We start from the raw sequence: 25995 nt of genomic DNA, 5'->3' as shown, positions 1-25995 counted from the left end.
ACGTTTCGAAAGCTTCTATTATCTTCTTGTCCAAACTATTTATTGTCCATGTTTCACTTCCATACATGGTACGCTCTATACAAATACTTTCAGAAATGACTTCGTGACACTTAAATCTATACTCGATGTTAACAAATTTCTCTTCTTCAGAAACACTTTCCTTGCCATTGCCAGTCTACATTTTATATCCTCTCTACTTCAATCATCATTAGTTATTTTGCTCCCCAAATAGCAAAACTCTTTTACTACTTGAAGTGCCTCATTTCCTAATCTAATTCCCTCAGGATCACCCGACTTAATTCGGCTACATTCCATTACTCTCGTTTTGCTTTTGTTGATGTTCATCTTATATCCTCCTTTCAAGTCACTATCCATTCCGTTCAACTGCTCTTCCAAGTCCTTTGCTGTTTCTAACAGGATTACAATGTCATCGGTGAATCTCAAAGTTTTTATTTCTTCTCCATGGATTTTAATGCCTACTCCTAACATTTCTTTTGTTTCCTTCACTGCATGCTCAATATACAGACTGAATAACATCGGGGAGAGGCTACGACCCTGTCTCACTCCCTTCCCAACCACTGCTTCCCTTTCATGCCCCTCGACTCATAACTGCCATCTGGTTTCTGTACAAATTGTAAGTAGCCTTTCCCTTCCTGCATCTTACCCTTGCTTCCTTTGGAATTTGAGAGTATTCCAGTCAACATTGTCAAAAGCTTACTCTAAGTCTACAAATTTTAGAAACATAGGTTTTCCTTTCCTTAATCTAGCTTCTAAGATAAGTCGTAGGGTCAGTATTGCCTCACGTGTTCCAATATGTCTACAGAATCCAAACTGATCTTCCCCGAGGTCGGCTTCTACTAGTTTTTCCATTCGTCTGTAAAGAATTCGCGTTAGTATTTTGCAGCCGTGACTTATTAAACTGATAGTTCGGTAATTTTCACATCTGTCAACACCTGCCTTCTTTGGGAATGGATTTATTATATTCTTCTTGAAGTCTGAGGGTATTTCGCCTGTCTCATACATCTTGCTCACCAGATGGTAGAGTTTTGTCAGGACTGGCTCTCCCAAGGCTGTCAGTAGTTGTAATGGAATGTTGTCTACTCTCGGGGCCTTGTTTCGACTCAGCTCTTTCAGTACTCTGTCAAACTCTTCACGCAGTATCATATCTCCCATTTCAACCTCATCTACATTCCCTTCCATTTCCATAACATTGTCCTCAAGTACATCGCCCTTGTATAGACCCTGTATATACTCCTTCCACCTTTCTGCTTTCCCTTCTTTGCTTAGAACTGGGTTTCCATCTGAGCTCTTGATATTCATACAAGTGATTCTCTGTTCTCCAAAGGTCTCCTTAATTTTCCTGTAGGCAGTATCTATCTTACCCCTAGTGAGATAAGCCTCTACATCCTTACATTTGTCCTCTAGCCATCCTTGTTTAGCCATTTTGCACTTCCTGTCGATCTCATTTTTGAGACGTTTGCATTCCTTTTTGCCTCCTTCATTTACTGCATTTATATATTTTCTCCTTTCATGTATTAAATTCAATATATCTTCTGTTACGCAAGGATTCCTACTAGCCCTCGTCTTTTTACCTCCTTGATCCTCTGCTGCCTTCACTACTTCATCCCTCAAAGCTACCCATTCTTCTTCTACTGTATTTCTTTACCCCATTCCTGTCAATTGTTCCCTTATGCTCTCCCTGAAACTCTGTACAAACTCTGGTTTAGTCAGTTTATCCAGGTCCCATCTACTTAAATTCCCACCTTTTTGCAGTTTCTTCAGTTTTAGTCTACAGTTCATAACCAATAGATTATGGTCAGAGTCCACATCTGCCCTGGAAATGCCTTACAATTTAAAACCTGGTTCCTAAATCTCTGTCTTACCATTATATAATCTATCTGATACTTTCTAGTATTTCCAGGATTCTTCCATGTGTACAACCTTCTTTCATTATTCTTGAACCAAGTGTTAGCTATGATTAAGTTGTGCTCTGTGCAAAATTCTACCAAGCGGCTTCCCCTTTCATTTCTTACACCCAATCCATATTCACCTACTATGTTTTCTTCTCTCCCCTTTCCTACTACCGAATTCCAGTCACCCATGACTATTAAATTTTCGTCTCCCTTCACTATCTGAATAATTTCTTTTATTTCATCATACATTTCTTCAATTTCTTCATCATCTACAGAGCTAGTTGTCATATAAATTTGTACTACTGTAGTAGGCGTGGGCTTCGTGTATATCCTGGCCACAATAATGCGTTCACTATGCTGTTTGTAGTAGCTTATGCGCACTCCTATTTTTTTATTCATTATTAAATCTACTCCTGCATTACCCCTATTTGATTTTGTATTTATAATCCTGTATTCAACTGACCAAAAGTCTTGTTCCTCTTGCCACCATACTTCACTAATTCCCACTATATCTAAATTTAACCTATCCATTTCCCTTTTTAAATTTTCTAGCCTACCTGCCCGATTAAGGGATCTGACATTCCACGCTCCGTTCTGTAGAACACCAGTTTTCTTTCTCCTGATAACGACATCCTCTTGAGTAGTCCCGGCCCGGAGATCCGAATGGGGGACTGTTTTACCTCCGGAATATTTTACCGAAGAGGATGCCATCATCATTTAACCATACAGTAAATGCCCTTGGGAAAAATTAGAGCTGTAGTTTCTCCTTGCTTTCAGCCATTCGCAGTAACAGCACAGCAAGGCCGTTTTGGTTAGTGTTACAAGGCCAGATCAGTCAATCATCCAGACTATTGCCCCTGCAACTACTGAAAAGGCTGCTGCCCCTCTTCAGGAACCACACATTTGTCTGGCCTCTCAACAGATACCCCTCCGTTGTGGTTGCACCTACGGTATGGCTATGTGTATCGCTCGCTGAGGCACGCAAGCCTCCCCACCAACAGTAACGTTCATGGTTCATTTGGTGGGGGGTGGGGGGGGGGGGGGGGGTTGAAAGATAAGATATTCATAATTGAATGTTACCTTTGCTTAAAAAGCAGCGTAAATGTATATGTACGATATCTGTACGTATGTTAGAATTTTTAGTACAAATCTGTTCCAATACAACAAAAGTTTGGAAGTTGACAGAATTCAATGTTTTTTCCTCCTGTTTCACAGATTTGTCAATTTTCAAGCAGAGCATTAAATTGTTGTAGAGGTCAGTTCATAGTCTCTTGCATATCCCTTCCACTAGTGCCATGAGTCAAATGTCACTTGATTGTTTGACCAAGGCCAGTGATGTATCGAGTGGTTTGGTGTGTAAGGAAATCTCGAGCCTGGTCAAGAGAAAGTGTTGTGTTACCCTTTGGGATTGTTCAAAATAAATTTGTATGAAACCTCAACAGCCAAAGCTTCATCTATAGATGTAAGACAAGCCCTATATTAATGTATTAAGCATTGTAAAAACATTGATCTCAGAAGGGAATATAAGACAGCCCATATTTTTCAAATGACAAATTGGGGAAAAACATTGTCTTATCATCATAGGGTAAATACAGTAAATTGCTCATATCATAAATGGTTATATAAGCCATTCACATTCAAAATGCATCTTTTGCTTGCTGGCTCTATTTGTTGGTGGCGCATTGTGCCTGCACTAACAAGTGCTCTAATTGTACGAATAGTGTAGCTGCAGTAGGAGGTCTTCTTTTGGGGTTTTAGTTTGTGGGTTACAGTGTAAAGAGTGTACATTGGTGTCGTGATGCAAATTAGTTTCACAAATGTTGCCAAACTGTTAGCAGCAAAGCTGCGACTTGCAGAATATGGAAATGTAATCAGAGTAAGGGATATGGAGTTTTTGAATATCTTATTTAGGATAAAAAGTAACAATTACAATGGAGATGACACAGAACTGCAAGAAAATGTGCTAGACGGGTATAGTTATTTTGGACAGGAAGACACCCTATCTGAAGTTGTCTCATCCAGAAGTACAAGACTTGGCTATCTTCAGCTGTCACTGAGTGTGAACCATTTTCACCCAAAATGCTGAGGGCCAGTATATTGTAAGACATTGATGACGTGCAGGAAAAAAAATACAAAGACTATTACAGTTGTAGCTTCAACTCCTGTAGCAAACTTCCAAAGTGCTTTAAGTGCATATGAAGCAAATCAAATTACAAGGTTATTAGATTATGTGACTAGGAGAAGGTGAGATCGAGCTTACTTCAAGGGAAATGGACTGTTGCAATTAAAAACTTGAAAGGAGTATGTAAATTCACAATTTGATAGGGCTAGACCTTATGGATCTCCTGTTCACTGGTGGCATATGTAAGTGTCAAAGTGGTTGACCTGGACAATTTCAGAACTGTGATTACTTTCATCAACAAACTTAATACTGAATACAGCATTTCTTCCAACCATATTCCTACATTTGCCACATACACATATAAGGACCTACAAGATCATCATATTATTCATCAGAAGTCTTAAGGGTGTGTGGAGGATGTGAAGAAATATGTAACAGAGTGGAGTGTGACACAGAAAATGTTTGGAACAGTGACCAATGTCAATTCAGTTATGAAATGTCTTCATTGTAAACACTCTCTTATAGAGGAGAGAAAAATACAGTTGGTGTGTTGCAGTCTGTACACACACCTGTACAGTTGATGGGATTTTACAGTGAGGGGTACATTAATTAACAAGCTCTATAACTAGTTTAGAGGTTCACAAAGCACTTTTGACCCAAATGTTTCAAAGAAGCACATAAGTATGGAGGCAAGTAAAGTGTAAACACAATGAAGAAACATATGAGAATTTTTCTAAGTACAGTCCTTAGTGAAATGCATACAACAATGTGCAGAGCCTGTTGCTGAGTGATCTTGAGCAGGCCATAAAGATGTGTGTCCTCTATCACATGAAAGTTTTTCACACAAGGATATTACACTCAAGATATTGCTACAAAGACAGCAAAATATTGCCAAAATCTTGATGTGTACTTCTTTGGCAATAAAAGCCCTACACAAGAAGCATAATTAATTTATAGTTGAGTTAACCTAAGTTAATCCCTGACAGTTGCAGTGGGCTGGGTGTGGCAGCTTCTCGCACATACGTCAGGCAATAATGTAACACAATTTTGTAAACGACTCTATGGCTACGCCTCAGTGTTTTCGCTCCTCTATAGGTGGATGCTATTTTCACCTTCGGCAGTTTGCATATCACGACTGAAAGCCAGCAACAGTCAACCTTCTGCATCAAAGTGCAAGCCTACGTTACAGTATGTTTGCCAAATGGTGGAGTCTTGCATTAGCATACCAATATTGTTATTTGAAAATGTAATTAGTGTGGTGTTTGATGTTAGTCTGTTTGAATGCAGAAGTGATGTTAATGTGAGGATATTGCTTTTGTTCAGTTACACTTTGATTTAACCACTTTATTGAAAGCCCACACGTGCACTTTGAAGACCAAATAGCTGTGCAGCACTGTCAAGTCTGTAGAAAAAGTTTCCCGTTTAGATAAAATAATTATTTTATTTTAAGTATAGGGAAATATAGCAATAACTCACACTCAAGTTTGTGAGGGATTGTTCACAAGGAATCAAAGAATAATGAACAATGCACTTCAGACAAGTGTTTATCATACAAGGTTGTTAGGGATGCGAAATATCTACAGTGGTTCAATAGCCACATGCAGAAATTACTGTGATAAAATAAAGAGCTTCATCAGATATTTAAAGAAAGCCAAACCTTGTCAAAATTCATTTACCTTCTGCTCTGTCAACAAGCAGAAGGTGAATGAATCATAGTCATCTGCCAAGTAGCTTGTTAATCATAATGGCATGAAAACAGAGGATAACAAAGAAAAGAATAAAATAATTACTTCTGCCTTCCAAAGCTGATTATGTAAAGGTTGTACTATGACTCCTCCTTTATAGCAGTCCCAGTGTTGCACATTAGATTCGTCTTATCCATATTTTCTTATGATCTCTGTTGGTTATGGTTTTGCCACAACTGTAAGGTTGAAACTTGGGTTGTAATTGCACCAAATTCCTTGGCTTGATGATGCTTTTCATGTAAACTCTAAATGGTCATAAATCAGGCTGTCTTACCAGCTGGATTATAAGCTAACGAAACAATACTGGCAGACTTATACAATGTTAGTGCCAATAAGACATCGATAAAAGTGCATTGTTATGCAGTAAAATGCCTTGTTGCCAGTTTCAGCTTCAGACACTAGTTGCATTGTTACATATGTGCTTAAAGTTTGCACAGCAATTGTTTGTAAAAAGACAAGGTAGTAGATGGTATAAGCTGCACTGTCACTTATCAGGGGTGAAATTTGGATAAAAAGTGTAAGCCCCACCCTAACTTATCAAAGGTGAAATTTGGAGAAAAAGTGTGTCATATATTTGGGTCAGCATGATACATGAGGAAGAGAAAGATACCAAAGATCGAGTCCTGAGGTACACCTTGCACTACTGTTTCACTGGTGGATAGAAAGCTCATAATTTTTTCATGTAATTTGCATCTCAATTCAGTGCATTGTTTACAATTCAAGAGGCATGTTGCTATAAGATGCATGGATGGTGTCCCTATACGATATGTCTTCAGTTTTTGTAGAAGTAAGCTATGGTTTGCTGTGTCAGATGCTTTTGTCAGATCTAGAAATATAGCTGCATTTGTGTCCTCTGCTGCAACACGAAGTGCACTTCATGGAAGAACTTTGTAACTGCTGTGGTCTTGCATAGCTCTTTTCTAAAGCAATGCTGAGAATCTATAAGCAGTTTGTGTTTTCATGAAAAAGGAACTTAGCTGGGGTGGGATAATAATTTCGAATATCTTACTAAAGGTGGGAATTAGTAGTTCCCATTTTGTGCACTACTTTCACAATACTCATTCTGAGTACAGTTGGATACATGTTTTCTCTAATGCTGCAATTAATCAGATAGGTAAGAGACTTTTAGATTTCTTTTAAGCACTCCTTAGTAATTGCACTGGATATGCCATCCCATCCAGATGAATTTTTTTTCTTTAGTATGCATGTTACCTTGTCAACTTCATGCTCATACACTTTCATAAATTCAAAATTGGTACATTCAGTTAGGTGGCTTAAAGTCATATGGTGTGCGTCTGTAGTGTGGATTGAATAGTCAGTGGGAGTAGTGAAATAGTTATTAAAATATTGCATATAGTATTTTGGTTTTTTACTGTATTACCATCCTGACTTAATGCTGAATGGTTCCATGTTCACCATTTGAGACCTTTACAGGATTTGTCAATTAACTCCTAGGAAGCTTTAGTTTTATCATCAGAGTGTATTCCTTTGCTGTTACTCTGCTTCCAGAAGTCAGCAATTCCAGTTTAATAGTTTTCTTTGCCCTATTGTATTTCTATTAAAAGCCCGTAGTGTAGCTTTATACAGTAGGTTTAGATCATATATACTCTGCCTGAGCCCAATCAGACTTGGTGGGATCTGCAGTCGTAGATTACCTCCATTTTAGCAGTGCTTAACTACCTTTCGAGTTTCTCTGACAAGGCAGCAATAGTTATAATGTTGCAATAGAGTTGTCATCAATCCCTTTCACCTGGAACATAGATCCCATTTCTCCTGTGCTAGTTTGTCTTTAAAGGCACTAACATCTGATAATTTCTGCAGAACAGTCTTTGTTCTTTTTGGCACAGCTGAATTTATGTACTCTGTCACCTACAAAAGTGGTCAGAGTAATGAAAATCTAGGCTACTTTAATTTACCTGTAATATTTCTATTGTTTAAAACATAATATATTCTAGTAGAATAAGTGTCCATTACTTTAGTATCTGAGCTTGCCATATTTACAACATTATGCTAACTTAATACATCAGTGAGCTTAAAATTTATTGTACTATTAGAATTTGCATCTGTGCTAAAGTGACCAATTACAGAAAGATCTTTAGAACCAGTCTAGCCAGCTATCCTACTAAGCCTATCCATAAAGTACGTAACATCTTTGTTTGGTGGGTGATAAGATAACTCAATCACTTTATGCTTAGCTAATTTGAAATTGTTCATGTGGAGCACACCATCATATCATTTTTACCGGACATACTGTGGTGTGGTGTGGTGTTCAAGAAGAGGTTTTTTTTTAGCTACTATACATTTACTAACATAAATTTCTGCACTGCCACCAGTATTATTCCTGCAATAGCTATTTGCTAACAAGTAACCGTCTATTCTATAAAAATTAAAGTGTAAAACCTTTTTGGTTCAAAATCTTACGTGTCTCGAAGTTCTTCACCAATTGATTTGAAATTTTGGTACAATAGTGCATTCAAATATGTGATCGTTTTTATACACGCTGGTCAGAAACAGTCTGAAAACCTTGTAAGGGTGTTGCAGAGTAGGTTGTGCTGATAAATAATTGTTAATAAGTAATTAAATGTGTTACACCATTTGAGCTCATTAGCATCAAAGTTAGCCAGTCAGACCATTGTGTGCACATATTCAAGCATACCATCAGATGCAATTAGTGTCAGTTGTTCTCATAGCGTAGGTGATAGTGCTTGAGATGGCTCAGCCTTTGTTCAGGTTCACTCCTTGCTACCATCCCACATCCAATTTTTGTATCACTCTCTTCTTTGGTTCTAGGAAACCAAACAAAGAAAGCTGCTGCAATTTGTGGGTGAAACAGCCTGATTGGTTAACTTCAGTGTTAATCAACTCGAAAACTGTGCAGTTTATTGAATTTTTTTCTCAACAATAATTTCTCAGCACAGACTACTCCGCAACAGCCTTACAGATGTTTCATACATTTTCAGACTATCCTGTATACCTACTGAAGTGCGGAAAAAGTTATCAACTGATTTACTTCATATTTTTTCATGATACTCTAATGAACTTTGGAATGGACATTGGCTATATATTTTTAATATATGCAGCATATAAATATATATGTAACATATAAAGGGGAAACATTTTGACCAAAAAACTTGAAAAGTTCTTGACCAATTCACTTCAAATTTTTATGGAACTCGCTTACAAACATTCATAGGGACATATACTGCATACTTTTTTTAAACTACAAGTACAGTTTTTCTGTTAAAACCGACTGTAAGAAAGAAAATGCTGTACTTTACTCTGCCATAGATATGTGTATTTTAACTATCATAGTAAGGCATTTAAGTCATAAGAAAAATTGTTTCTCCCATACATATTCTTTCTTGTTACATGTATTTTTGAACAAAAATTGTATATCCTACGCAACACTGTGCTGTTTTGTTTTCTACCTCGCAGTCTGTTTTCACAGAAGACAAAAAAGTTGTTTGAGGGTTGTTCAAGAAGTATCAGAGTTCTATGTATAAAAGCAGTCTTTATTCAGGTACAGTTGTTTGACACTAGTTCCCTTCAAAGTAGCCCCCTTCAGTTTCTGTGTGCGTCTCCGAATGCTGCCACTGCTGGAAGCATCGTTGGAAAGCCTCATTTGCTGTGGTGTGCAGCTATGGTCTGCATAATGTCTTGTCTGTTCTGAAATCTAGCCCCATTCAAACAAAGTCTTTTTCAGTTTAGGGAAAAGCCAGAAGTCACTCGGTGCTAGGTCAGGGGGATAGAGAGCTGATAAACCACAACTGTGTTGTGTTTGGCCAAAAAATCGTGAATTAATTGAGAATGATGAGCAGGTTTGTTATCGTGGCAGAGGTGCCAATTGCTTGCTACCCACAAGTCCAGGCATTTGCATTGCACTGCTTCACAAAGGCAATGCAGAGCCTCTTGGTAGTACTCCTTATTGACATTAATACCTTCTGGGATGTACTTGTGATGGACTACACCATTGGAGTAAAAAATAATGGTCAACATTACTTTCACATTACTGTGGACTTGCCTTGCATTTTTGGGTCTCTAGGATGTGGATGCTTTCATTGTGGTCACAGAACTTTGTTTCTGGGTCATACCTGTTCGAGGACTCATCACCAGTGATCACTGTGTTAAGAATGTTGGGGTTACTGTTTGTAGTATCAAGGTCTTGTGTGATTTCCAAACAAAGTTACTGCTGCTGATTTGTTAACAACTATGGTACAAATTTTGCTGAGAACCTCCTGAGGTCCAGCTGTTCCATTAAAATGGAATGTATGGATCCAATACTAATTTTAATCTCATCCGCAAGTTCTCTGATCATGATTTGTGTATCGTGTATCACCAGGGTCCTTATGTGATCAGTAATACCCTGATTTGTGGATGTTGAGTGCCTGCCTGAATGTGCTTTACTCTTCACTTATGAGTGGCCATGTGTGAAGCAATTGTACCACTTCTTTATCTGTGTTGTACCCATTGCTTCATCCCTAACACTTGTTGAATCTTGCAGATAGTTTCAACTTGAGAATCATCAGGCATAAAACAAAACTTGATGCAATTACATAGTTCCACTTTTTCTGTCCTTTTCCCACAACACAAAATCTGAAGAGTACCACTAGCATGTGTTCACTTGTCGACGGCTAGCCAGTGACTAGTTGCTTCTGAAGTCCCGAGCCCCCATTCCTCGATTACTGATAAACTCTTTCCAAACTTAGCATCTCTGCATAGAGGGGGGAAAGGCGGAGATGGACAGAGAGTGGGGGAGGAAGAGATGGAAAGAGGAGGGGGAGGAGAAGGAAATGGAGAGAGGGCGATGGAAGAAGAGGAGGAGGGGGAGGAGGAGATGTACAGAGAGAGGGAGAGATGGAGGTGGCAGAGAGAGTGAGGAGGAGGGTGATGGACAGGGAGAAGGGGGAGGATGAGTAGATGAACAAAAAGAGGGGGAACACGAGATGGAGACAGAGGGAAAAGGAGGAGACTATCAAACGCATCCAATTCCCACACATGATGTCCTCCTTGCGTGTCCAGTGACAGCGACTCCATCAGTCATTTAGTCCGTATTGTGGTGGGGCTCGGAAGTGGCTTGCAAAACTGAGCTTTGCTTTGAAGATCCATTTGCACAAATTGCAATACAGTTGCCCAGTGGAGTTATACGTATAGGTGTAATTAGGCTTGGGCTTAGATTTGCTGAGCTTTCGTTTTTTGTCCAGGTTCCTTAGGTGGATATGCTCAGATTGTTCCACATTCTTGTGTACAGTTGAGCACCACTGTGATCGGTGCAATGCGAGCCCCTCTCAACATTTGCTCGGAATGTCACAGGCTGTGAGGTGGCATTTGATGGTGTCTTTATATCGCAGGTGTTGGCCACCTTGCAGCCGCTTTCCTCACGAGAGTTCTGAGTAGAATACTGCTTTGGGAAGTCTACTGTAGTCCATGTGTATGATATGGCCACGCCATCTCAGTTGGTGTTTCATCTATTGGTACAGCTCCTGAGGCACTTCAAGTGTTAATGGTATTCAAAGGTCTTATGAAAATATGATGAATTTTTTTAGGACAGAAATATTCACAATTGTATCTTAGTGCATGAGAATACATCCATTCATTACTAGAAGCACCACCACCATTTTGACATATGCAACACCCATTATTGTATCATATAGACAAAGTGTTTCATTCAGAATTAATCTCACTTTACTGGGAAATATGAAAGACTGTTGAAGTAAGCTTTGTCTTTATTAAAATATTAAAGCCTCTAATATGTTTCTCATGCTACTTGTGTTTAATATTAAAATGTTAAACCCTATAATATGTTTCTTATGCTACTTGTATTTGAACAATGCTTCATTCCAAGTGAAAGGCATAAGCAGAGTTAGAGTAGTAAGGGCCACTGAAATTCGTGAATGTCTCTCTTCTTCACATTCTCAGTTATCTCCCCCAGTCCCCCTTTTTTATTCATTGAATCTTGAATTCTTTTAATGTCATATCTTGGTTTTCATTTAATTAATTTCTCATTATTGTTATTGTTGTTGTTATTATTATTATTATTATTATTATTATTATTTTCAGGTGTAAATGCTCATCAACTTGCCTGAACAGGCTGGTTCAACTTCCCATGAAGTGCAAGATTCAGGTTTTCATGACACCTAACCGTGGATGGGGAATACGTGCTCTCCATGACATACCAAAAGGCAATTTCATCTGTTTATACGCTGGGCATGTACTTCCAGAAAAAGTGGGAGATGCCGTAAGTAACGTGCTCTTAAATCTAAAACAGAATCATTTCAAACTCTCTTGTAATGCATCTTTCAGGTACTTATTCTGAGTACTGTGTGCGTGTGTGTGTGTGTGTGTGTGTGTGTGTGTGTGTGTGTGTGTGTGTAGAGAGAGAATTGTTGTTGCTGTTGTTTTTTGATGATAATGTTTTTTCAGGCAGTAGCTGTGCGTTGAACAAACTGAAAAATTACTTTTTATTTTGGCTCTAATGTCACATTTTTTACATGTAATAACAAGTTTGATTATACTTCTTTCATACAACATAGTTCAGAGCCACCGAAAGCACGTAGCTGCAGAAATAAGGAATAATGGACTTTTACTACATACCAGTAATTAACTATTTACTGGAAGAAATGATAAGGGCATTTATAGTTCAGTAAAATAATTTTGTGTGACTTACGTTTCAGTAAGCATCTCAAGGAAGAGAAGTGATTGGCTGCAAATCACTTCTCTTTCCTGATATGCTTACAGAGTCTTGCGGGGTGTAGCAGATTGTGCGGGTGTTGAGAGAAGAGACAAATTTAGGTTAATTTTTGTGTTATCTGTTCTGCCACTATAAAAGTAATCACATGGAAAAAAATCAAAGCTACATCTGATCCGGTAGTTAGTATTTTTGTAAACATTTCCACTTCTGTACAGATAATTGAAAACTATTGTTTTCACATTCACAATGCCTATCAAGCAATTGGAAAATAACTATTGAGTTAAAAAAATTCTACTCCTTTGCATCTTATAGTGTGGAATTGCAGCTGTATAATGAACTAGGTATATTTTCGTTATTGGCCATAGTAGTTATGAGTGTGGTAAATTAAGAATTGCGCCACACTTTGCTGAAAGGAGAGCAATATCACACTCCAATCTGGTGGAAATATTTTTTACAGAGTAGTGGTATTCCAGTTTACATCACACTTGAAGCTGTTTTCACAGAAAAAGAAGGAAAATTCCCAAAAAATCAGACCAAATCTTTTCATGTCAGTGTCCATTACTCGACAGCTACAAGAGGACTGAGTGGCAGATAGGCTCAGTTAGAAGTAATCTGTTGGATATTATTCAGCCATCAGACAAATTTCTCATCAGATGAAGAAAAACACACAAAAGCACATGCGTGTGCGACTCTCAGTGAAGTCAAAGGAACACAATTTCTAATTTCTTTCATAAAAAGTTTTGTCCATTTTATTTTATTTTTAATTTTTAACAGCAACCTTTGTCCATGACTGACTTTTTCAGCTTTATGTGGAGCTGAGTTAACTTAGACTATGAGTTAAAGAAATGAATCTGTTTTTATAATTTTTAGTGTGCACATCCAACGTCCTGACTGTCTGGCATTAATCATGTTTTCTAAAGCTTGAATGAAATTGAAATAAACTTGGCATTAGACCCATAAAAGCATAGCGCAGTTTCTAAATTGTGTCATGTTATTGTAATGTATAAATTAATGTTGCATTACACACCACATTAGTATTAGTCCATTAAAGCAGAAGGCAGTTCAGGAAATTTAGACTTTAATAGCAAGAGGATCTTTGATAAACATTCATTCAGGGGAGCTTATAGCCCTTCAAAAAACTGTACATTCAGTGAAGTACATCATTAATTAATATAACTTACGTGATGATATGATAATTTAAATCATGCCTTCAAAATATTCAGTACACGCTGATTTATTTCCACTATTAAAAACAGATCGCACCTTTACTATGAGGTCTTAAACAGACGAAGCAAACACTGGAAGTAAGTAAGCGATCAAATGAAAATTAGTTTTATTAGATTTTTCTGTCAGCAAGTGGAAGCAATTAGCAGTGTGCAATAGAAAAGTTTTAACTGAGCATGGCATCTTTGGTTCACTTACCTGCAAAGGATATCTGTTATGGGTGCACAAAGTTTGTATTCACATTCGCAGATAAACTGAAAGCTCTAATAATATACTACAAGTGTTAATCCATCTCTGTTCAGAAGGTATAAGAGATGTGAAAGTAAATCTTGAGCACTCTTGTTTGACATGGCTGTGATGATAAACTTCAGAAAAATCGGATATTATTATTGTGGACATCTTGTTCATCTAACATGAAAAGACACAAATTCCTAATAAAATTAAACTGGTGCTTGAACTTATCCCAGCAGGAACTACACTGGCTTGTTCCGGATATGCCCAGCAGAAAGTACACTCTGTCTGCTGTCCCCTTTCACTGTCATTGCTCTGTGAGAAATGACGCTGGAGTGTTGACAAGTCTCATAAATGCAGTGGAAACTCATACAGGCGAGTCATGGCAGGCTCGCCTGGCCCCATTGCTCATCGTGACTGCGAGTACGACTCAAGGCAGTAATGAGCTACGAGCAAGCCTGAAGGCTGGGGTGACCAACTCTAATGACTTGGAAGAAGCACAGAAATAAGAAAATGATATCTAACGTGATTCCACACAGCAATGTATATTCTTTAGAAAGATGCTATCATTAATATACTTGAAGCTGATACATGCATTAAGAATACATGGTAAAAGCTTTTTGAGTTTTAGATGTCTTACAAAGGGAAGCACATAGACGTATCTAAAAAGAAAGTGCCTTAGTTCCTGTATCAGCCTTTCCATTCATGTGTATCTTGGACATGGTTCTTCACATATTATCATTTCTGACATTTTTCTTTGGTATACTTGTTCATTAAATATAGACTATTAACAGTTATTAATCTATATATTCTTGACAGTGTTAACTATATATTTCCTGAACTATCAAATTTAGATGTAACTAATCAAAGGCACAACTACAATACAAGAATCTGTACTTCTCTGCTCTTACCATAAAACAGATTAGCAAAAACTAACAATAGTCATAAGTACATGGCAATTAACATAATAACAAATTGTCTAAACATGCTGCAAGCAAGCCAATCAAAGTATTTAAGGAAAAGTTACACAACTTCTTGTTAACTAATCCAGTCTGTTCATTAGAAGAATCTTTATAAATGCCCAGTATCAACTTAAATATGCAAAAATGTATTTTATAAAATTAATATGTTAAGTGAACTGACGAAGTCTGTTGCATGTAATAATGCTGAATGACTAATAAAGAATCTGAATCTGAAAGACACATAGCACCTGTGAATGCTCACCACTTTCCTCTGTCTTGTGCCTCTCCCTTAATCTACTGGTAACTTTGACCATTTTTAGTTCACCCAACACTTCAAGTCATCTTCTACCTGCTGTCTTTCCTTCAGGTACTCTTTGTTGCGGCTCTTCATTGAAGGCGATGTCCTTGCAGTGCATGTCCTAGCCAAGATGTTTTTCTCATTCTCATCAGTTCCACTAGCTTTCTTTCCTCTCCTATTCTTAAAATTACCTCTTCATTCATCATTCTGTCACACAGTTCAACTTTTACTAACTTTCTTCACAACCACATTTTAAAACTGTCCAAGTATTCTTCCTCTTTCCTTTTGAATGTCCATTATTCACTGCCATTTGATACTACACCCCAACCAAATATCTTTCTTAATTCTATCAGTATTGTTTTTGCTGTCAAGGAACCTGGCATATTTTTAAAACCTTTTACCCATAAATATTTTGCTGCTTATTTCATCATTTGAATTTGCTGCTTTTGCATAGGTCATGTTTCTTCTTATTTCCTCCACATAGCTTCCATCTTCTGTCACCAAACTCTCAAATGTCTAAAAGATTTTACCTGTTCCAAGGTCTTTCTTTGTTATCATGTTTTCACAGACCTCATACTTGCTGATTCTCAACACTTTGGTCTTTCTTACCGCTGTCCTCATTCATTGCTCTTTTTCCCCACTTTTACATACCTCTCCATCATAAACTGTTTTTCTTCTGATTCAGTCAGTATTACTTGATCATCTACAAACTTAATTCTCTTTATTGTTTCTCATCCTACTATTATGCCTTGTACTTTTCTAAAGCTTTTTCTGTTAGTTTCTCAGCATAAATACTGAAAAGCTTTTATAACAGTCAACATTTAGCCTTGAAACAAATTATATCTATATGTTGCCATAACTAGGTAATTTCAGTCATATGGACATTAGCAACAGAAACATGCACCATTATGTGTGGGTTCTGAGAAACACCCTGCACAGCAATATTTGGTTTGATGGCACCCTGGGTCATTAATTTTGTATGTTTCATAGTGTTTCTCTGTATGTGGATGTTGATTGAATCACAGTGGAGACATCATTGCTTCTGGATGGGGTAATACTGGTGGAGGGCTGCATTTAGCTTCACTGCTGTTCTTAATGTTTTCTCCGTGCAACAAATCCCCATCTTGGAGTTGCACCGGTCTCCATGGAAGTGGGGGAAATACTATATTCTGTGCTACATTTGTAATGGTTTCATTTGCCAACAAAATGAAATTATTTGAATGCTTGTATCAGCTCCATACAGACCGTTCTAGCTGAGCAGGTTAAATAAAATAAATTATTTTATTAGTATAGAGCAAGAATCATGGAATGTCCAGTGTAATTTTTCACCATGCAAATGGTGTGTCCCTTTGTGAAATACTTCAACAGTGTGCTGTAAGTTACGGCATCTTACTTCTTGAATAAGAACAAAACCAAACGTTTGCTGAACTTTGTATTGCATAAAAATCATAAGTTCTATAGTGGAATGTTATGACAGACATCATTAAAATATCATTGGGGAGAAGTCCTAAGTGAAGTCATAAATAGCCATCTCATTAAAGGATCCCATTTGAAATCCAAACTGGTTGACCAAATATACCATTATCTCACAGCAGATTTCACAACCCTTGTGTACATCACATTTTCAAAAATAAATGGTTAATACTACGAGGAGAGAGAGAGAGAGAGAGAGAGAGAGAGAAACAAGTGGTAGTTAATGACAACCATGAAGTCACCTTCATTATATTGAAGTCGAACAATGCTATGTTTCTGTGAGTTTGAGGAAATACCCTCCATTGATGATATGAAAGTATAGGGAGTGGATCTCGGGCCACATATGGTCAAACACCTGTTGTCATAGATAGGAAAAGTAGGTCTTTTTTTAGGATAAATCCAGACAACAGGTCCCCTGCCGAAAGAGTATCTCCAGCACTTTAAAAAATACTGAAACAATCACTCACAAGACAGATTTTAACACCTCAAATATCACATATACCAGTCACAAAGAAAAACAAACCATTGGAATGAGTAACATGAGGCATTTCACAGTCTTAACTATTCTCCATCAAAAAATGCAATCAATAAAAAATAAAATAAAACTATTAGAAGTTGAGCTCCATCTTTGAACTGCACAGTAGTTTGTATTACTGAGCACTGGTGTAGAGACAGAAATCCAACATGTAGTATTATCATTGTATGAAAAGGCAAGCCCTTACTGCAGAACTACTTCAAGAGGTGGAGGATCATGCATTTATATCAGAAAAGGAACACAGGTCAAATCAAGACATGACCTCAGTACAGTAAGTGAAGACAAACACTTTGAAATGTCAGCTATTGAATTAACAGGGTTTGATATCACCAAGAAATTAATCATTTTGTGTGTGTATAGATCTCCCAGTGGTAGTGTGGATACTTTTTTCAATAAGTTAACAGAGGTTCTAAATAAAGTCTCAAGTACAAAGGTCAACACAATTCTCTGTGGGGACATTAACATCAACACTAAATAAATCCAGCAGCACCTTCATAAACATCTTTCAAAGTTTTGACCTGTCACTATTGGTCAATAGTGCAATAAGGGTTACTACGACGACTTCATCAGTAATTGACCTTGTTTCAAATCAAAATAAAAGATTTTTCAAAAGGACTAGAAGAACAAAGCTGGAATGAAGTGTATAAGGAAACCAATGTGAATATGAATTTCTCTAAATTCTCCACATTGTTTAAATTGAACTTTGAAAAGGCGTTTCCAAAAGTGTGCATGTCTATAGCAACATCTCACAAAAACAGATGGATGACGGCAGGTATTAAGAAGTCCTTCCAAACACTTAAACACGTCAGTTCCACGAAAAAGATTTGCAATGATCCAGAATTCTTAAGGTGCTGATTGCTGCAAAAAAAGTCATTTAATGACCAAATAATATCTAATGCAGAGAATAAAAGCAAAGCAGTCTGGTAATGTATTCAAGAGTGGTTAGCCATCTCAACTGTAATGGGATACTTAGTAAATCACAGTTTGGATTTCAAAAATACTGTGACAGTGATATACAGTTTCACTGTCCACATAATAGAGTCTTTAAGTAGTAAAATGCCACCCACATAAATTTTCTGTGACTTGTCCAAAGCATTTGATTGTGTGAACCATGACATTATGTCACAGAAATTGCAATTCTATGGCATAAATGGAATAGCATATGAGTGGTTTAAGCTATACCTACAGAACAGGAAGCAAAAAGTTTCCTTATATTGGTCAAGTGACTTAAATAAGTTTGCCACTTCATCTAACTGAGGTGAAATTACATTATGTGTTTCACAGGGTTCAATTATGGGTCCCCTTCTGTTCTTGATATATGTGAATGACCTCCCTTCCTATCTGAAACAGGAAGCTGAACTGACACTATTTGCTGATGATACAAGCATAATTATTAATCCAGTAAAAGAAACTCCAATTGAAAATGATACAAATAAAACAGTGCATCCAATTTTCTGCTGCAAAAAGTACAGTTTCTTCAATAAATATAACACATCAACAGAAGTCAGTAGACAGGGTAGAGCATACTAAGTTTTTGGGTGTACATATAGATGAGAATCTTAATTGGAAAATTCATATTTTGGATCTTCTAAAGCGACTAGGTTCAGCAACTTTTGCAATCAGAATAATTGCCAATTTTGAGGATATAGAAATTAGTAAGCTAACATACTTTGCATACTTTCACTCTCTGATGTTGTATGGAATAATATTTTGGGGTAACTCAACATTTAGACAAAAAGTATTCACTGCTCATAAGAAAGTGGTTAGAATAGTGTGTGAGGTTCTTAGTAGCCCATCTTGTAGGCATCTTTTTAAAAGATCGGGAATTATTACAACAGCCTCACAGTACCTTTACTAACTAATGAAATTTGTTCTGAACAACATGGACCAGTTTAAAAACAACAGTGACATTCTTGATTATAATACCAGAAAAAAAGAAAGACTTACACTATCCTTTACTCAACCTATCTTTGGCACAGAAAGAGGTAAAATATGCTGATATAAAAATTTTCGACAAATTACCAGATGAAATAAAATGTCTGACAGACAACAGTAATTGCTTCAAAAATAAATTGAAATCATATCTCCTTGGCAACTCCTTCTCTACCGTAGATGAATTCTTGAATATGAATAAATAAAACTGTAAATATAGTATATGCATTATGTGCCATTTAAGGGAATGGGGTAAATAATAGTACTAACTATCTAACTGGGATGTCATAAAAAGGGAATGGGGAGAGGCAAACAAATGCAGAATAACATACTGCTAAGGGAGGGGGATAAGGTAATAAATGATCCACAACACTTAGCAAACTATGTAAATGAGCATTTTTCAAATATTGCAGAGAAGTTACAGCAAAATTTCCCCCAAACAAATATAACAACTGTAAATAATGTTGCACTAAATACAATGATGTTACTTCCAACCACAGAGGATGAAGACAATAAAACTGTTCGAAAAATAAAAAATAAAAAAGTCAGTAGGCTTTGATGAAATACCAGTGTGTGTACTGAAACAATGCATAGGGATTATACAAGACCCCTTAACAAATATAATAAATGAATCCTTCACATCAGGGACATTTCCAGAGCAGTTAAAAAAGGCAAGTGTTGTACAGTTGCTTAAGAAAGGTAATGCAGAAGACGTAGAAAATTACTGGTCCATTTCCGTACTGTCACCATTCTCAAAAATAATAGAAGCAATTATGAAAGACATAGTAATGAATTACTTGAATAAATACAATCTTTTAAGCAAATCACAGTTTGGTTTCCGAAGTGGCAAAAATACAGTCAGCCATAGTAGAATTCACAAAAGTTGTACGTGATGCTCTTGATAAAGATGAGTGTGTCACAGACATATTTTGAATCTTTCTAAGGGTTATGATACTGTCGACCACAAGATGTTATTAAATAAATTAGAAGCATTAGGAATAAGGGAGGTAGCTAATGACTGGTTTAGATCATACCTAACAGATAGGGTACGAAGAGTAGAGATAACATATACTTCAAATAGATCTAAGCATTTAGTAAACCTATCAGAACCAAAATACATTAATATAGGGATTCCGCAAGGTAGCGTATTAGGACCAGTACTGTTCCTGATACACATCAGTGACTTTCCCAGTAGTGTTACTGACAGTGAAAAATTTCTCTTCGCTGTTGACAGCAATATTTATAGTCACTGAGAAAAAAAGAGAACTTCTTGCCGAAAAAGCAAATGAAACTCTCAAGGAAGTTATGATTGTTCAATAAGCAGTAAAGCGACATTGAACATAAAGAAAACGAATGCCATGAATTTCAGTTTGAAGAAGATAAAATGACGATGTTAAATTAAATGTAGATGGCACCTCTATAGACTGTGTAACAAATGCAAAATTTCTAGGAATGAATATTGATTATCAGTTGAAGTAGTGTGAACACACGAAGGTACTTGCATACAGAATGTCATCAGCATGTTATGCCCTTAGAATCCTGTCATCAGTGTGTAACATGCAGTGTCTTTTGGTTACATATTATTCATATGTACACTCAATTCTTAGCTATGGAATTCTTTTTTGGGGAACAAATGCACAAAATATGAACACAATTTTCAAACTCCAGAAAAGAGCCATAAGAGTAATAACCAAAAATACTAGTCAAGCTCATTGTAAAGATCTGTTCAAAACACTGGGGATTTTAACTGCTCCATGTGAATACATTTGCGAGTCAGTTGTACACATCAAAAATAACATTGGTAATTACTGCAAGAACAGCTCTGTCCATGACCATGCAACAAGTGATAGACTCAAATTACATTTACCAAGAAAAAAATAAACATAAAAATCAAAACAACATTTTCTACCAAGGAATAAAACTGTACAATAAATCACCAAAAGAGATTAAAGAAATTGCAAAAATACACTTATTTAAAAAGGCAGCTAAAAAGTACCTGTTGTGCAATACATTTTATACATTGAAGGATTACTTAGCTAAAACAGAGTAGGGGTTTGATAAAAAATGTTATACAAATAAATAAATAATAATAATAATAATAAAATATACAACATTCCACATAAAACCTTCACATTATGCTTTTTTCCTTCTTTTTTCCTTTCTAGAAATACTTACCCCCAAGCTATGCATAGCACAATACTAATGGGAAGTTGCGGTACAGAAAATGCCCAGAGATCACCAGTGTGTGTGTGTGTGTGTGTGTGTGTGTGTGTGTGTGTGTGTGTGTGTGTGTGTGTGCGTGTGCGCGCGTGTGCGTGGGGGAGGGGGGGGGGGGGTTGAGTGAGTGAGTGAGTGAGTGAGTGAAGTGTTATGAAACAACGTGTATATAGTGTGTGCAGTGACTGATAGTGAGATACGAGTGAACAGTGTGGCATTACATTATTTAATAAATTATTTGTAAAAAAAAGTATTGTATACGAGGAGTAAATCTCATTGTGGAGGGATGCTGACTCAGTTTTTCAGGATAGCAAATGGGAAGTTCCAGTACAGAAACTGGCTCAGAGATCACCAGTGTGTGTGTGTGTGTGTGTGTGTGTGAGTGAGTGAAGTGTTATACCTTTACTGAGAACCAATTGAAAGGCACAGTCTCAGTAAACAAATTTTTCTGCCGTGTAGGTCGCCATCGACACTTTACCTAGAGAAAACCAAAATAATTAGCAGTGTCTAAAATTGTTGTTTTATCATATTCCGTTGTATGTCTGGTGGATGGGGGACTTTGTGGGTTTTAAAAGGTGTATATGGGTATGGTCTGACCTACATAAGCTATACCACATTGGCATGAAACTTTGTACAGGGTGAGTCAGGAGGTACATGCTCTTGGGGCAGGGAAGGAGGGGGGGGCATAATGGTATTAATGCTCCTGAACAAAAAGCTTCATAGAAACATATGTCCTATTCCAAATGGTTTCTTAGAGAGAACACATCTAATGTGCATTGTTATTTATTTTCTCCATTATTCAAACATTGTCATTGTTTATAGTATACCACAGTAGTGTAGAGGCAGTAGAGATGGATAGTTCCTTATAGGACACTTGTGGTCTTTCAAGTTGGAAAACTACCTCAAATAGGCCTGCAAAAACTACCTAAGGTACAATGCATGCATGTCACACGAGATTTTTGATGTTCTTGTGCCTCTTCACACAAACTATTAGTCCTAGAAAAAAATGAATAGGACCTTTCTTGAAGAAATTTAATGTAATTTGATTTTGTACTGTGACACGTTTTCACTGACGGGTGCGGTATTCAAGTTATTCAAGAGAAATGTTCAAAAGTGATATTAAATATGTTCTATCTTGGAAACCATTCGGAACAGGGCATATGTGCATATGAAGGTTTTGCTCAGACTCACTAAGACTTATCAGCTCTCAAAGCATGTACCTTTTCTCCTGACTCATACTGAATACTCCAGCTTTCAGTATCAGTAAATTACCCTTCATCAATCCAAGGTGGTGTGTTACCTTAGATGTTGAATGGAAAACCACTTTAAATTGTAATTTACAGAGAATCCTGTCTAGCTTGGATAATACATTGCTAACAAATAGCAGAAAAGCTGTGGAGTTTGCCATTGTATTAAGGGTGTTATTTTTGCCTTCTTGTCTGAATGCTGATTTCTCGCTTTAACTAGTTATTCCCTGTTTATACAAATCACTTTATTATTATTGGTGTTTTGGGCCAACAAATGATCATGACTGCTGAAGAAAATTTATGTAGTGTGTGTGTGTGTGTGTGTGTGTGTGTGTGTGTGTGTGTGTGTGTGTGGTGCTTTTTTAAAAAAAGTGGGGACATGCTGGTGGAGGAATGCGTGTGGCTTGATTGCTGTTTTTTGTGTTCTCTCCAAACAGCGAATCCCCACCTTGGAGTTGCACCAGCCTCCATGGAGGAAGATAGCTGTGACAGTGGATGTAAAAGTTGTGGAATAAAAGAAATTAGAGTTAGTAGGATATGCTATGAACTGTAACTCTAGTTGCAAATACACTCCTGGAAATTGAAATAAGAACACCGTGAATTCATTGTCCCAGGAAGGGGAAACTTTATTGACACATTCCTGGGGTCAGATACATCACATGATCACACTGACAGAACCACAGGCACGTAGACACAGGCAACAGAGCATGCACAATGTCGGCACTAGTACAGTGTATATCCACCTTTCGCGGCAATGCAGGCTGCTATTCCCCCATGGAGACGATCGTAGAGATGCTGGATGTAGTCCTGTGGAACGGCTTGCCATGCCATTTCCACCTGGCGCCTCAGTTGGACCAGCATTCGTGCTGGACGTGCAGACCGCGTGAGACGACGCTTCGTCCAGTCCCAAACATGCTCAATGGGGGACAGATCCGGAGATCTTGCTGGCCAGGGTAGTTGACTTACACCTTCTAGAGCACGTTGGGTGGCACGGGATACATGCGGACGTGCATTGTCCTGTTGGAACAGCAAGTTCCCTTGCCGGTCTAGGAATGGTAGAACGATGGGTTCGATGACGGTTTGGATGTACCGTGCACTGTTCAGTGTCCCCTCGACGATCACCAGTGGTGTGCGGCCAGTGTAGGAGATCGCTCCCCACACCATGATGCCGGGTGTTGCCCCTGTGTGCCTCGGTCGTATGCAGTCCTGATTGTGGCGCTCACCTGCACGGCGCCAAACTCGCATACGACCATCATTGGCACGAAGGCAGAAGCGACTCTCATCGCTGAAGACGACACGTCTCCATTCGTCCCTCCATTCACGCCTGTCGCGACACCACTGGAGGCGGGCTGCACGATGTTGGGGCGTGAGCGGAAGACGGCGTAACGGTGTGCGGGACCGTAGCCCAGCTTCATGGAGACGGTTGTGAATGGTCCTCGCTGATACCCCAGGAGCAACAGTGTCCCTAATTTGCTGGGAAGTGGCGGTGAGGTCCCCTACGGCACTGCGTAGGATCCTACGGTATTGGCGTGCATCCGTGCGTCGCTGCGGTCCGGTCCCAGGTCGACGGGCACATGCACCTTCCGCCGACCACTGGCGACAACATCGATGTACTGTGGAGACCTCACGCCCCACGTGTTGAGCAATTCGGCAGTACGTCCACCCGGCCTCCCGCATGCCCACTATACGCCCTCGCTCAAAGTCCGTCAACTGCACATACGGTTCACGTCCACGCTGTCGCGGCGTGCTACCAGTGTTAAAGACTGCGATGGAGCCCCTTATGCCACGGCAAACTGGCTGACACTGACGGCGGCGGTGCACAAATGCTGCGCAGCTAGCGCCATTCGACGGCCAACACCGCGGTTGCTGGTGTGTCCGCTGTGCCGTGCGTGTGATCATTGCTTGTACAGCCCTCTCGCAGTGTCCAGAGCAAGTATGGTGGGTCTGACACACCGGTGTCAATGTGTTCTTTTTTCCATTTCCAGGAGTGTATATTTGAAGTGCACTTATCAAGCAGACAGAGAATTGTCTGAAGTTGTTTCCTGAATGAAAAAAGTTGTTTAATTGATGTAGTTTATGAAAGAAGAAAATTGTCACATTCAGTAGCATGCGAGAGAAGTGGTCTGTTGTCAAATTTTCAGCATGCGATGGCACACCAAAAAGATGAAGAAGTCAACTATATGAGGCATACACTTTATAGCTGGATGCTGATTTAAAGAGAGAGAGAGAGAGAGAGAGTTTTCAAATCAAGACGCAGGTAAATAAAAAAAAGGCTTTTTGACATTAGAAACCTACCGTACAGTTAACATGTGGTATTACACAGCAAAACTGTCACAGCAATCTCCAGAAGCATTTCACGAAGTAACCTGATTGCTTAGATGAAGTGCTCCAGATCTATTGATGAAGTCTGCCAAGTTAGATGTGGTGCGAACATTTTCAAACCATAATTAAATCATCTGCAGGCGCACCAGTATTGTTTAGAGTCACCCATAATGGTAGGCCTTCAATTAGGTAATGCATGGAATCCCATTATCTTCTTGATTTGCTCTCAGCAAAAACAACCAAGGGTCACAGTGAATGACAACTCACTGGATAGCTGAGTGTTGCAGTTCTGCCATGAAGAATGCTGCTGATTGACAGTGTGGTTTGTCTTGGAATTATGATCATGATGGATGTGCAAACATGTACAACATACTAATAAACTATGCCACATAGGTAGATGATATCAGTATTTGATGGCTCACCTGTAGATGCTGGCAGTTGCCCAGATGAAATACTGTGCTTGATAAAAGACGATGACTGACTGAACTCCTGAGAAATTGCAGTGTGTTCAGTGTGCTGAGAAAATTTCAAGATTCATGGTATGGTTTTTAATAGCAAAAGATCTCAAAGCTGTTAACATTCATCATGAAATTTGTGCTTTGTATGGACCAAATGTGATAGGTAAGGAACTTGTGCTTTGGTGTTGCCATTTGTTTTAGAGTAACAGAAGTGGTTGTCCTTCTGTAGTCAACAAAAAACTGACAGAAAATAGATAGAAAAAAGACTTGTGACCTAAAATTTCCCAGTATTTCAGCTGTCAGACTACTTTCTACAGATTTCCCTGAGAGTTTAAAATAAAATCCTACTAATATAAGTTCAATGTTCTTTGTGTTCCATAACACTGACCCAAAAATTGTAAAACTCAACAGATAACTGCTTCTTCAGATTTTCTCTTTTGTTACAACGTGGAAGGAGAATCCCTACTGAAAATGCTTGTGGCTGGTGATGTGACGATTTTCTATGCTCATACAGAAATAAAACAGCAGTCAACTAGACAGATTATAGCTATTATTTTTTGAATGCGAAACGATTCTTGTTAGTGTGTTATGTGTAAGGACAGTAAATTCTAAAGCCTGTTGTGGTAAA

At 38.1% G+C, this 25995-nt stretch overlaps 1 protein-coding gene across 1 annotated transcript in view; it reads left to right on the top strand.

Annotated features, from left to right (window-relative positions):
* Positions 1-25995, top strand: part of LOC126418683 (uncharacterized) — a 412934-nt gene that overhangs the window by 347396 nt on the left and 39543 nt on the right. Inside the window, exon 26 of the mRNA XM_050085576.1 lies at positions 11838-12015. Coding sequence (XP_049941533.1) covers positions 11838-12015 — 178 coding nt within the window. The remainder of the gene's footprint in view (positions 1-11837; positions 12016-25995) is intronic.

The sequence above is a fragment of the Schistocerca serialis genome, chromosome 9 (genome assembly GCF_023864345.2).
Source record: "Schistocerca serialis cubense isolate TAMUIC-IGC-003099 chromosome 9, iqSchSeri2.2, whole genome shotgun sequence".
NCBI classification, from domain to species: Eukaryota; Metazoa; Arthropoda; class Insecta; order Orthoptera; family Acrididae; genus Schistocerca; species Schistocerca serialis.
The sequence above is the reverse complement of the archived record's forward strand: the minus strand, read 5'-3'. Positions and strand labels throughout refer to the sequence as shown.